Below are 14,785 nucleotides of genomic sequence, written 5' to 3' on the forward strand. Positions count from 1 at the left end.
ATTATTTATCAAACTTAATCATGCAACACAAAACATCTCCAACCTTCTCTCTGTTCCAGTTTGCATCTTTGCATTTCATCTTAGGTTGTATTATCAATATGTTGTACATTGTGGAGTTATGACATCTTATCTCATTTATACATTACCCACTTCTAGTCAAGGGACAGTTCTAATTAATTGAAATGGGTTGATCTTTCTGTGTTAAGGTTGTTGTGCAGGTGAAAGATGAAATATCTCCATATCCATCTTGCTTCTGAAGTGGGGGGATCTCACTTCAGAACTATTCAAGGACCCCTGGGGTGCCTCAGCAAGATGAGTGGTTGTTTAATTTCACTACTATTTCATTCATTAAAAGTTAACACAATCAGAGAATGAAAAAAAAAAAAGATTCTGATCAGAGGTTTCACTTTCTCTACTGTTATCTCCCCCAAATGAGGTCTGTGCTCTAAACTGTATTTACTTGAGTCCTTGATGTGAAAAGGTTCTGGGACCTTGTGCTCTAAATCTTCACTAGGTGGTGCATTGAGTTGTGCAGTTTTGACCACCTGAGGGCAGCAGATCCTCTGGAATGGACGACCCCTTCAGTCGAATACCTGGCTGTCAAGCCCGTCCAAACTAATGAGAGCTAAATTACTCATTATAACCTCATAGGAGGACTGATGAGTTTAGCTTTCTTTGAATCCACTTAGGGACAATAAATCTTCTGGTCATAATGATTTATCATTTCTTCTTGCACTTCATTACCTTTTGTATTATTTCCATGACCTAATTTTGACTAAAGCCAATACTGCAAAAAATACATTTAGATTAGATGAAACTTCAATGATTCCCATGGGGTAATTAGGTAAAAGATGTCTAAAAATGTATTTGCATATTTAGATGACATGCATTCAAAATATATTTTGGACAATAATACATTTTCATCATTTGTGCTTTTTTGCAGTATTTCCAAAATATATTTTGGGCCAATTTTTGTGTATTCTGTATGTTGTGTATGTTTTTAAACATATTCTATCTATATGTATAGCCTATATGAAATGCATTTCTTTTTCCTTTTGAATGTCTCAAGTTACAGGTACATTGCAGTGATTGAAACTGCATTTCATTTTACTGTAGGTACCTGGTAGATTAGAAATGTTGATTGTGGTTATAATGGGAGGTGTATCTGCCACAGATCTGTCTCCCCACTAGTAGGTCTAGAATCTACTGAGCTATAGATTACTGCATCATCCCCTCCAGTTTCTTTCTAGTCCAGTATTGACTAGGTGAGAATCAAGCCACTAAGCAGTTAGGAGTTATTGATGGGAACATCTCTCTCTGCAGACCGCCGTCCACCTCCATAAAACACAGGAATCTGGAGGAAAACAGCTCGATGGCTGGCAGTGACTCACGCCTAAGTGATTTCTACAGTACTTACATACGGAAGTCATTCCTGGAAGCTGCTGTGGGCTTTGTTACGGGACAGAAAGACAGGAAAATACGCTCTGTTGTAGCACACTTCCCCAGGAAGCACCAAGATGTGAATGATTGGAAGGGATTATTTTCTTCAACTGTGTAATTCCTTCACTTGAGTAATTATGATGTTGATAATGTCAGTAATAGTCATCACAGCAGACATTTATAAGTTATTGACCTAAATATTCATCAATTTCCAGTTTGGTAACTAATATCAGACCATATATGCCCTATCCTGCAAAAAGTGCATTTCACATACAGTATACTTCAGAATAAATTAGAGATGTGATTGATTTGAAATATATATTTGGACACTGGAAATACATTTTCTCCTACAACATATCTGAAAGCAAGTTCAACACATATTTTGGCCACTCAGACTGTGGACAGTGTGCAGTGTATGAAATAACCATTTGCTCCTTGGCAGAGGCCTCTGAGGCTCTGATTCAACTGATAAGTAGTTTACAACCATTAAAGCCGCTGTCCTTTCCCACTCCTATATGGCAGTGTATTGTTTGCGCTGACTCAGCCGCAGTAACGTGAGGCCGGTAAGTGTGTGTGTGTGTGTGAGAGACAGAGTGTGTATTGACCAACAGTGACTTAACCATTAAAGCGAGCAATACTGCCTCCTCAGCAGCTTGCCCTATAAGCTCAGCTCAGGCCTTTTCAACAGTGCTTCCATTTAGTACACAAGCAAGACTTGAATGCAGACAATGAAACAGCCCACAATGCCACTGTGCGTGTGCAAACGCAGTGTAGAGCTGTTTTTGGAAAATGGAAACAGAGAGCAAGGAAAGGGATCATAATCGGAGAGAACGGACATACACACACACTTCATCGTCATGTTTAATTCAGCTCTTATAATGTGCCTCAAACCCCAGAAGCATAAAAAGCACACCAAGCTGCACATCTTCCCAGTGTATGTTACTGCATAAAAATAAAGATAGAGGACCTAAGTCTTTGCTAAAAATGCATGATTATCAGGTGTAATATTTGAGCACAATTTAGTCGGGTAGTCACTGCTATTATAGTAGGCCTAACTACTCCAGACTCCAGTTGGTAGGTCAATGACTGATGGAGTGGAGTCTGTAGGGATTCTGTATACACTTTCTCAGCAGGTTAATGTGGAGAAAATGCAACTATGAGATTAATGTTTTCACATTAAATTGAGATAGTACTGTTTTTGTGTTGACACAGTACTGTGAAATACACAGTTTACTGAAGTACATCAATGCATCATGACAAACACACTAAGCCAGGTGGTGATTACGACTCAGCCTAACAATATCTCATCAGGCAACAGTGTGTGGGAGTGAAAGGAGAGCTCACATTAAATAGTATCACTTATCAAAGAAACCTGATTTCCGGACATCAAAATTGCTTCCTGTAATTTGAGCCTTTTCCTATCAGTGCTCAGTCACACTGCCTGCCCGTACCTGGGCAGATCACTTTTTACTTCTGGACTTCTGGATTGTTTCCAAAAACAAGCTCCACTGTGTGAAAATTAGCCATAGAGATGGTATCTTTCTTCATTTCCAAGGTCAGCACTTACAGGCAGAGGAAAACTGTTTGATATTTATCCAGTGACTTCCCTATCTGGAGCTGCGGACAGGTTCTGTTGCCAACACACACACACACACACACACACACACATTGTTTGAGTTCCTGCAGGCTGCAACTGTAACATTGGGCCATGTGAAAAGGCTGTAGCTCTCATGGAAAAAAAAAACCCCTCTTTACTTCCAGGTCATCGAATTTGCCTTTTCTTGTACAAATTCATTTAGATTGTGAGTGCATGTTTTTGTGTATTTGTGTGTGCACTCGTGCGTATCTGTACATGCTGTGTATGTGCACGCATGTAGGGTGTGGGTGTGACAGTGACTCATAAAATATTCACCTGTTGTCCTCCTCCATAATGCAATAATGTTCCCTGCACTTATAAGTCATTGCATACCAGTGTAAAGCACTTTGAATTGCCTCAGTGTATGAAATGTGCTATCCAAATACAGCTGCCTTGCCTTGCCTCACCAACGGGGAGAGCAGTGAAGTTTGTCGCTCTTGGCTTCTGTCAGTTTTCTCTCTCAGTTCTAATTTTACAAGGTGCCGTTACAAATCGGCTTGAAGTGTTTTAGTATACTTAGCTGTTTTCAATTTACACCTATTGCACATGTTGAATCATTTCACCTCAGAAACCTCAAAACAGTGCCATGCCTCAACAACTGCATAGCAATGAATGAAGTTTCACTGTCTCATTTCCCTCTCACACTAGACCTTGCCCAGTTACTCATGGATGCACCTGCTTAGTCAACTTGTATAGCATGAAATAGCCTGTCACCATTACATGGAATAGAGAACTGAAACATGGGACATGGAACAGAAACCTGGCTACATGGAACCAACGGGACGCTATATGTGGGACGCTATATGTGCTCATGTCTATACTCCCAGTAACACTCGTGACCACGCAGTCAAGCAAACATTGGTCAATATAGCTTTTATTTCAGCAAATCATACATACACTGTAAAAAATGCATCTGTATCATAACCTTTAAACAATACTATACCAGACCTGTGATGACAGCGTGTGATTGGTTGAGAGTGGCTACAGTGTCAGAGGTTATCAAAATGATTCGCATGTCATCACACCGATGAAACAACACACTCTAAGACTTTGAAATGTATTTCCAATTCATAGAGTGAATTGAAATTCCAAGTTAAAAGGAATGGGGAGTAAGGGGAAAAATTCTTGTTGGAAAATAGATGGCACTTTTCAGGTCTTAACATGGAATTTCAAGACGTTTGATTTAAAATGGAGCCCAACAGCAGGTTACTAATTAAAAATAAACATACGAGTTCAGCTGGTCCCAGGTCTGTATAAACGTAACAGTCACAGTCACAAGACAGTCACAGGACTTATCATGAATATACACATCTGGAATCAGTTTCAAACCAGTTTTTCCAGCCCTGACACATTTATATGTACTAAGAGCAGATCAGGTACAAGTCAAGCTTTAGAAACAAAATAAAAAGCAAACACTGGTAAGATGATCATCTTTTTTTTTTTTTTTTTTATAAAGCTGTCTAAACCAAAGCTTTGTCTAGCCACTGTACTAATATATAAAACATTTTCAACTCCAGCAGAATCTAAGTATGTGTTTGTACTGTATACCTTAACTGCTAAGTATCTCTGTGCTTCTCTACATTCTAGCTATTCTATGTAACAAATCAAAAGAGAAGATCTGAAATATGGCCTATATGAAACGCCGTCGTAAGAGAGACCCAAAACACTAGGCATACCAAAGCCTTTGTTTCCCTTCGCTTCATGACATAAACATCGCTCTTATGCAGTGTAATGACGGGCTTAAGTCAGGTCCAGTCCAGTACGCATGCTTCTCCTTCTACATCAGTCCTTACCAACAAAAGGCACACCTCACCCCCAAACACCCTGCCAGACTCCTTCAGCAGGTCTGCAGTGCACAACTCTGTGTGTAAGAGAGTTGCTGAAACACACTGTGTGCTCAAATCACGTTATGACGCCAAGATTTCATTTAAATATTATATGCTCTACTCTGTATCTGAAAATTTCACACCGTAAAACCCGTCTTTTATGCCGAGCCACGACAAGGTTATCTTTGAGCTCACTGACGTATAAAAGGTCAGCCCACAGTTTCATGACACTTTTTCAAAAGATTGTGGCGTAAGCAGTTTATAACTCTGTAAGTGTAGCTTCATCTGTTCACGCTTGAGGGAATATTTCAACCCCAAACTCCCATTATGTTTCTCCACAAAGGTTTAGCCTCTGGTTCTACAGAGTGAAACTACAACACGCGGTATTAGACATGCTACGGCCAAATCTGTTTAATCTTCTGTATTCATCAAACAATGGATTAGAAAAATAGATAATGTTTTTTTTTTTTTTTTTTTTTTCAACACTGCAGTCTTTTTTTTCCCTTCCAGTAATTTCACTTTTCCTGTTGCGAAGCCTTTGAGATGATTCGTCTTGATTTGTGTCTCAGTGAAAACAGCTCGCCACGTCGCTTCCGATTGCTATCCAACTCACACTGCACTGCTTTTTTTTTTTTTGCCTTAATTCTTCTAATGAAGCATGTCTAACTCTTTATCTTGCTTTTCCACACAGTTATAGTTCGCAAATCAGGATCAAAAGAAACCTAAAGAGTGCAATATTCTCTTATCTACATCATCAACATCCCACCTATACAACAGGAACATTAGATAAGGAATAAAGGGTGGGGGGGGGGGGGAGAGGAAACAGATGAGGGGATGAAGGAGGGGAGAAATCTCTGTAACATGATGCCTCAGGCAGCGGCACGCTCAGGCATCAGAGTGCTGCACAGGGACAGGACACACTAGAAGACATGGACTGTCCAATGAGGGGAGAGGTCTTTGCACATGTGACCATATCCAAAGCACTGGATTGGTTGTGGAATAGTCCTTGTCATATTCTCTGGTTGGCTGACACACGGGTGAACGGGTGCCGTTAACCAATAATATGTTATATTAGACAGGAAGAGAAATCATAAACGTCTGCCAGGAATATTGGTATTTACTTATGAACAAACAATACACAGAGAGTAGTCCATAGGCTGTTAGTACGATTAAGTATCTGCCTGGGGAGTCACCTAGAAACGTGCAGTTTGACCAAAACGAACAGTTTTCTCGTTTTCTTTTTTCTTTTGTTTTATTCTCTTTTTTTGAAATTACGACAGATATTCGTCGTTGTCGTCGTCGTCATCCTCGTCCTCGTCGTCCTCGTCGTCCATCCCGGCCTGGTCGTTGAGGACAAAGGAGTCCTCGTCGTCGTCGGAGAACAGGGAGTCTCCGCTCCCGAGGTCTCCGGAAGATTCCAGAACCACGCCTGCCCAACCGGGAAATGGGGGATAAACCAAATCAGCCTTGGCCAAACAGGCGAGGGTAAAATAAATACACTTAACTGGAGGTTAAGTCAGTCAAAAGTTTGGACACACCACATTTTTCTTTATTTTTACTATTTTCCAAATTTTAGAATAATAGCAAAGACATCGAACTATAAAATAACACAAATGGAATTATGCAGTGACCAAAAAAGTGTTAAACAAATCAAAACTAACTAGGCTACTACTTTTTTTTTTTGATTCTTTAAAGTAGCCGCCCTTTGTCTTAATGGAAAGACAAAGGCTTTGGAAAGAAATTCATACACAGGCATCAACTTCACTATTTATATTTGTCTAAGAAACACATTTGAAGCATTTAAGGATAAGCCTTCAGATCAAAATGGCTTTAAGAGAATGAAAAACATTCCATTCAAATCAGGTGTGTCCAAACGTTTGACTGGTAGTGTGTGTGCTGACTCTTTTACACAAGGACACTAATGCGGCATATTTCTGTCTATGAATGATTTCCTCCATGATTCAGATGTTTTGAAATTGGAAATATTTGTTCATTCTCTTACAGAAACACACACACAGCATAGGCTACTCACTGTGTAAGTAAAACTGTGTCATAATTTACTTACCGCAGTCTGCAGGGCCGTGGGTGCGTGAGCCGGCCACCTCGTTGCCATAGCGATCCACGCACCAGCACTGGCCACTGCTGCTGTGGCACTGGTGGGACCTGTAGTAACCCTCCTCGTCACACGACGGCAGGTACTGACCTACACATACAAACCAAAACACACAGACACACACAGTGAGTCAGGGTAAAAGAGTGTGTGTGTGTGTGTGTGTGTGTGTGTGTGTGTGTGTGTTCGTTTCGTGTGTGTGTCTCACCAAGCAGCTTCTTCCCCGCCTGCTTTTTGTTGATGCTAGACAGCTCTGCTTTACAAGGGGAATCTGAAAGAAAGAGACAAGAGACGCTGTTAACAAACTGCAGAAGTTTGCTTTTCTGGGAGTGCATCTTTTTGAGCGAACCAGTGCATCCTTTGTTTACTTTTGCTTTTGTCATGATGTTGTCCCCCTGTCTTTTGCTTTTAGGAGCGCGGCTCTGGTGACTCATCTGTGAATATCTTTGAGAGCAAAAACTAATTTTCAGCTTGGTTGCACACAAAAATGCATTTTGATGCATTGTATTGTATTGTTTTGTAATGTATTGTAATGTATTTTATTGTATTGTAATGTATTGTATTGCAATGCATTGTATTATACTGTATTGTATTGTAATGAATTGTATTGTATTGTATTGTATTGTGCAGTAATGTATTCTGTACCATGTCCTGGGAGAATACAGCATTCTGACTGGCTGGAGGGTGTTTGATGTTACAGTTTAATGAAATCACGATCATCCCATTTTAGCATCACATCCCTAGCTTAAAAAAATCCTTGTGAAATGTATGACTGTAAGAAGACAAGTTTGTGTATGGAGTGTATTGCGTGGTGCGGTGACAGCTGCATAACAACTGCGCTCACGAGTGTGAATGCCTGTAAGCGTAACTGCACCTGTGTGCCTCTGGAAGCATGTGCACCACTCGGAGCTGGTTATGACTTTGTCTGCGTGCGTGTCGCAGGATCTGAAGAAAGCGTCGGAGCACGGCTCATTCCTGTCCAGGTAGAGGCTCTGGATCTCCGACTGGTCCAGCTGCAGGTCAAAGTTCGTATCCAGGCGGGAGAACATCCAGCCCAGGGGGTCCTTACAGATGGGTGATGCACCGACGTCGAACTCTGGAGGTGTGAAGGTCAAAGGTGAGAGAGGTTAGATGGAAAATATAGCATGCCCCATGTTGTCACATGTAGCCAGGTATCTGAGTGTAACAATGACTGACTGTGAACCTGCAGGGAATGCTGTTAAAGTGATGCTGAACTGTGGTAGTACCTTGGGTTGTGTAGCTTCCATGATATAACCCCAAAATCGTCTATTTACAATTAGTGGTAAACTTATTACATTATTCGTTCCATCGGCATACATTTTCCCCAACCAGATTTCTGTGTTACACTTGTTCAAACTGACAGGTTTAATAAACACCTGTTCCTCCATACAATGGCAGTGAATGGAGAGAAAAAAAAACGCAACTCTCCAATCTCCTCTACCGGAGCAACAGATAACAGAGAATCGCTGATTTGGGGGTTTTATCGTGTCCAGAAAGCCACACAACCCAAGGTACTACCAAACCTCAACATCACGTGAACACCCGGTGACTTACTGTTCTTCTCCTGTTTCTGGATCTTGACTCTCTTGTGGTTGCCGTTCTCATGCAGCACTCTGAACCAGTCTCTCAGACGACTCACCACCTCCTTCAGGTCCGACTCGCTGCACACTACAGCACACACACACACACAGAGGCAGGAGAATTATATAATGGCAATAATAATGTGATGCTTTATTGCCCCCACTCCCCCCCGGTGTCTTCCTCAGTGATCCTGCAGCAGGGCAGAAGCTTGCCAATAGCGGTTGCGTGAACCCTGGCTGAAAACTGGTCTCTCTAAACAGAAGGACTAGAGTACTTTGGAGGACTCATTAACTGATCATTACGGAAAATTTAATGGTTCTTGTGTGAAGTATCTCAGCTTGCAGTGTGTGTGTGTGCACGTTTGCGTACCTTTCTTCTCGGCGGAGCTGTGTTCGGGCTGAGAGGGGCAAGGACACATCCCGGCGCACTTCACAGCGATCTTCTTTCCGGTGATGCACGCCTGGTATTCCAGTTTACACTGAGCAAGAGAGAGAGAGAGAGAGCGGACGAAAGAGGAAGTCTCAGTCAGATCGAGATGCGTGTCCCATCATGAGGAAATGAAAAATGCAATTTGTGTGTACACAGCTGTTTTCGTTTGGGCCGGGAGACAGTGAGTGATTGTGTGTGTGTGTGTGTGTGTGTGTGTGTGTGTTGCGTGCAGACACCTTGGTGGAGTAGCTGTGTCCGTCAGTTCCACACACAGGAGAGGGGTGAACCACTGGGCAGGGTGTGCACTTTGAACCTGGGCTCTGGTACAAACCGGCATCCTTAAAACTAGACAGGAGACACCAAAACACTTGAGTCTTACACACACACACACACACATACACACACACACACTAAACATCTTACTGTCACCATATGAAGGGATGTCATATGTTTTTTTTCCTATTTGAACTCTGACTTCATTCTGCTGATTCTCCCTGCTTCATTCAAAAAATAATATGTTTTCCACACATGTTGTATCTGTATTGTCTACTTTTTCAATAATGTCAGAAACAAGACAAGGATTTAGGATTTGTGTGTAATGTTCTCTGATTTGTTTGCACTGTGTAGCGGTGATTGTGTTGTTGCTAAGAATGGGAAATGAGGTCAGTATGGCGTTACTGTCCTCTGTCCAGTCTGCAGTGTCCCAGACAGAAATGCACAGAAACACACACACACACACACACACAAACACACACACACACACACAGTCCATTCATATTGTTTGGCAGGACTTGGTGTCCATTGTAAGGCAGTGCCAGCGCTAGGGTAATTGGACTAAACAGTAATGTCACACAACAGTCACAAGAGAACTGGGCAACCAGCAGACCAGCTGGAAAAACAGAAAAACAGCCATCCCTCTGGTGGTGCTCGTCATGCTCTCTCTCTCTCTCTTTCTCTCTCTCTCTCTCCCTCACTCTCTCCCCCTCTATCTCTCTGAAAGAGGATGAGAAAGTGCGCAGGACAAAGGGAGGAAAGCGAAAAGAGATAGAAAGTAAGAAAGAGAGTTGATTTGCTCCTAATCCACTGATATTTCTGTTTTATTTCTGGCTTCATTGTGGAAGTCTCTGAAGACACATTACAGAGGAGAGCTTTCAAACACAGAGGTGTTTGAGAGAACAAGTGTGTGTGTGTGTGTGTATGTGTGTTTGAGAGCAGGAGAGAGAGTGTGTTTGCATGTGCGTCCCCTACCTGACTCTCCTCTGGCTGACACAGGTCGCAGTCTTGTAATCCTCAGCCACACACACCTTGTGGCGACCGCATTTGATCTTCAGACAGGGGTCTTTGGCTGGGTCAAGGCCTGGAGGGTACAAAGAAAAGTGATATGAGAGCAGTGTTTTATATACAGTATGTGTGTGTGGTGTGTGTGTGTGTGTGTGTGTGTGTGTGTGTGTGACCGAAATAACCTCTCTATTTAAAGAGCTTCACAGAAATACCTGTCACGAGAACAGAGTAAGCTCAGGAGTAGCCAACATAGAAAGACAGCATCCAGAAAACTCTACTAAGAAACACTACATTATATATATATATATTCTATTCTTTCTAATTCTAGATGAATGGCAGGTCAAACCATTTACTTTCATTCATTTTTACAGATCCAAGATACTTAGATAGGTGTTACAGATCTGGCTACAATCTCCCTAAAGTATGAAATTTGCTTATCTGTGTGTTTCTGTAATCTCCTATGTGTATGTGTGTGTGAGTGCGTGTGTGTGTTCATTCTATCCGCTGTCCCGCAACATATACAGCCAATGTCTCTCTCTCACGCTGAACTCAAAGCAGTAATGCCATTAAGTATCTTTACAGCTAAAAACAGATGGAACTGGTTAGAGAGGCTATTTCTGACCTTAGATCTGCCTGTACTGAGTCTCGGTCTCATGGGTGCTACTGCAGAGATCCTCAAACTGATCCAGTATCAGATCCCACAGCTGCGTATCATATCTGGCTTTCCAGGTGAGAGCTGATTTTAGACCAGAATCTTAGGCTGAGGGTGTGATCTTTGCTGGTCAAAACAAGCTACCTGTGTCTGACTCCTGATCAGTATTGAATGTGGTGCCTGTGTCCAGGATCAGAGGCTTCAGCTGATCTCAGTACAGTTTGTGGGTGACCTCTGCTCTAAAGAACCTTACTGTAATCCCTGAGCAGCTTTGGCAGATTATCCTGCCTCCATCCTCCAACGCTCCATCTAATGCTATTGTTTCCCTGACATGACTGTGTGTTTGAGTGTGTGCACACGTGCGCGCGAGTGTGTGTGTGTGTGTGTGTGTGTGTGTGTGTGTGCTTGCGCTAATGTGTGGTTGCTTGTGTGTGACTGTGATCTTGTTACATGAGGCTACAGCAAATGAGAGTGAATGTGTTTATGTCATGGTGTGTGTGTGTGTGTGTGTGTGTGTGAGCTCATCAGTGTCCATTAGATCAAATAAAAAGGAAAATTAAGTAACAGAAGATGAAGAAAGAATATAAAAGCCATCCTACTTTTAAGCTGCCATCTTCTAGATCTATCAACAGGGTGATATAATGGAAAAAAAAACATAACACACCTAACACACACACAAAGTGAGGAAAGAGGTCTGGAAGGCAGAATCTCACACATTAGAGTATGTTTTCATGAGTGTGAGTCCCAAGGAAGAGAGAAAGTGTAATGAAGCGTAATGATTTACGGAAGGTGCATCTGATGTGATACCTGCAGTGATGCATTGCATTGAGGTATTGTTGTTGTTTTAGTTACTGTATTTACCACCCAGCCAACACCAACACCACTACCACTCCCAGCTTCACACACTCTCACACACTCACCTTGATCGAAAGGCTTGGTTGGAGTCCATGTTCCAGGCTCCTAAAACAGAGTTAACCATTTTTTTTAAATCGTTAGAAAAGTGTTCAAATGGCGTGCAGATCAAGAAGTGTGTAACAGACCTGTTAAGATTGTAAGCAGTCATACAAACCTCCACTTCCTTCATGAGAAAGCATTACGGAGAGAGGGAACAAGGAATTGATTTTGATTATGTTGTGCTTTTTGGGTGGAAACTTTGCATAATGACATGAACAGATGAAAAGCTAGGAAACACACACACACACTTTCAAATGCGAACAGATGGAGCATGAATTCATTTAGTCGATTTCATGACAGCAGCACTTAGCCATCAAACATGCTAATTTATTACTTGTGATAGTGACAGTGACAGATTACAAGTGACTTCACACTCCCTTAAATCACTAAATGTAATTTTGTAAGAGAGCATAAGCTGTCCTGTCAGACACAAACACACACATAAGGAACAGAGGGAGGGTATCATATCAACTGAACAGATTAAATTTCAACAAACTGTCATAGGAATATGAACTTATTATGATATGTGCACACAGTATACATTTGTTATGGAGCATGCTTTTGAAGTTGTATAAGAAACGGTTACAGGCTTCCATTTTGAAAATGGACTTGAAACCGCTTAAAAATGATTTCACGTTTCAAAAATGGCTTTACCTTTACAAACTGATCATCACAAAAATCAGTTTTTCTATCTCTATTTAAGGTTAGGGGTAGGCATGAGGTGAAGTAAAGTCAGGCATACGTTTAGAATTAACCTTTTACGGGAAAATTATGATGAGTGCAGTTTGGCTACAAAATATAGTTTCTGACGTACAGACAGAAAATGTGCCTTTGGAACTTTCTTAGTTCTATACATCTATTTTACTCTAGTCTTTACAAACACTCATTCATATAATACTCAGCTGTCAAGTTGTGTCAGCCCTTGTATCAAAAGCTCAGATCTGGCATTTCAGAGGGAGAATAAATCACAATTTAACTAAAGCCAGGAGTGGTGTGACAGTGTTTCCACAGGGGGCACCACACTGAAGTTATGGATCGGGCCTTAAACAGGCTCCCAAATGTGATTATATCCAGAATATTTTTTTCCTGCCTATGACAAAAATGAATGAGATTTTTGAATCCCATTTGCCAATCGTTCTGTTCTTAAAATGGGTGAAATAATGTAAGTAGAAATGACATATCACTAAGTTATTACATATTTTAATGCATTACTGAATTTTTAAAAGCTTACAACCATTGGCCGGATGTTGCGTTATCCTCCTTACGGTCTAGACAGTCAAGAGGTTCAGTCGCCTGCCTCTGGAGCCACATGTGCTGCCCCCACTGTCCTGGGATTGAAGCTACTTTCCCACTATCTAAATAAAGAATACATTTACTAAAGGTGAGTGGGCTGCCTACTTTCCTTTTAATAGAAGAAAAAGAAGGCGCACTCAGGGAGGCAGCAGCTGGCTAATGATGCATACTGAAAAGGTGCCTGAGAAACTGTGAGCTGTGTGTGTTTTTCCTCAGAGTCTGAGCTTGTTGCTTCCTCCTCACTGACCCCGCTCTCAGGTCAAGAGTGTCCATCCTTCCTCCAGTTTCCTCTCCTCTCCTCTCCTCTCCTCTCCTCTCTGTCTCTGGGCATCAACGCTTTTCTTTCTGAAAACCTCTGGCTTCAGGAGCACTGCTGTCACTCCTCTCTCCTTCTGTCACAATAATAACCTGTCCTCTTCATCTCAACTGTCTGCCTTCTTTCTTTTTTTTTTATATCACACACACATACACACAAACACACATACACACACACACACACACTCACACTGTTGTTCAAACTACTTTCAAACTACTTCCAAAAAATATCATACCTGCATCCGCAATATCATACAATACAAATCACATGACTGTGAAAAATAGAACTGTTTAGGATGTGAACAAACATGTCATTTGAAACAAGGTGCAAGAAATGTTCACTGTGTTTATCGCCCCCAGCTGCCTGCCAGACACTTCCAAACCAAATAACCCTATCTGGGTTTGTCACAGGAAGAAGTGCAAGGAATGTTTCTTTTTGTCCATCGCTGCTGTCTTTTCAATCTACAGTCTACAGTTGAGACCGAAAACTAAACCAAACACAATTTGGGTTGTTGGATGGTCTGTCGTATGTAAACTTAAAATAAAGAAATAAAGTGTCTTTGTAAGTAAATGAAATAAAAGGTTGAAAAAATGCAATTCCTTTCATTTCTTTTACAGCCAGTTGATGGTTGGAGTAACTACGCCTCAAAATGAAAAAAGTAATAAACCTCTAAAAGCACTATCCAGATTTGAAGTTGAATTACCACCAAGCTGCTGCAAAATGTAGTTAAACTTCCAGCTCCTCTGGCTCCAAGGGATCTGCTGTAACTCTAACTGTGGTACAATATATCTTTCTCTCTCTCTCTCTCTCTCTCTCTCTCTCTCTCTCTCTCTCTCTCTTCTTCACCTGTGTGTATATGTGTCTGTTCACTCACTCAACACTATAAGCCAGGGTAAAAGGTTTCACTTTTTACCTCAAAGCTGCACTATAGGGAAGATTTTTAGGAAAGAATACACCCATCTTATGGGTGTAAGTGGGGCTGCGATTAGGGCTGCAACTAACGATTATTTTAATTGTCGATTAATCTGTCGATTATTTTCTCGATTAATCGATTAGTTGTTTGGTCTATAAAATGTCAGAAAATGGTGAAAAATGTCGATCAGTGTTTCCCAAAGCCCAAGATGACGTCCTCAAATGTCTTGTTTTGTCCACAACCCAAAGATATTCAGTTTACTGTCATAGAGGAGTAAAGAAACCAGAAAATATTCACATTTAAGAAGCTGGAATCAGAGAATTTTGAATTATT

The 14,785-nt window shown here is 41.4% G+C and overlaps 1 protein-coding gene across 2 annotated transcripts in view; it reads right to left on the reverse strand.

Annotated features, from left to right (window-relative positions):
- Positions 1–3,940: 3,940 nt before the first annotated feature.
- The window catches only part of spock3 (SPARC (osteonectin), cwcv and kazal like domains proteoglycan 3), an 18,411-nt gene continuing 7,566 nt past the window's right edge, over positions 3,941–14,785 (reverse strand). The window contains exons 3-12 of one of the 2 annotated variants that reach the window (XM_071515054.1): positions 12,046–12,054; positions 11,897–11,936; positions 10,292–10,400; positions 9,280–9,388; positions 8,984–9,092; positions 8,588–8,701; positions 7,887–8,108; positions 7,221–7,283; positions 6,968–7,105; positions 3,941–6,331 (exon numbers count right to left, since the gene is read on the reverse strand). In XM_071515054.1, the coding sequence (XP_071371155.1) occupies positions 6,174–6,331; positions 6,968–7,105; positions 7,221–7,283; positions 7,887–8,108; positions 8,588–8,701; positions 8,984–9,092; positions 9,280–9,388; positions 10,292–10,400; positions 11,897–11,936; positions 12,046–12,054 (1,071 nt within the window). In that variant the 3' untranslated portion in view covers positions 3,941–6,173. The remainder of the gene's footprint in view (positions 6,332–6,967; positions 7,106–7,220; positions 7,284–7,886; positions 8,109–8,587; positions 8,702–8,983; positions 9,093–9,279; positions 9,389–10,291; positions 10,401–11,896; positions 11,937–12,045; positions 12,055–14,785) is intronic. The other variant, XM_071515053.1, reaches the window with a different exon arrangement.

This window comes from Centroberyx affinis, unplaced genomic scaffold (genome assembly GCF_046629955.1).
Source record: "Centroberyx affinis isolate AG114_WGS23_722 - 3 ecotype Tasmania unplaced genomic scaffold, CSIRO-AGI_Caff_v1 ptg000298l_1, whole genome shotgun sequence".
Taxonomy (NCBI): domain Eukaryota; kingdom Metazoa; phylum Chordata; class Actinopteri; order Beryciformes; family Berycidae; genus Centroberyx; species Centroberyx affinis.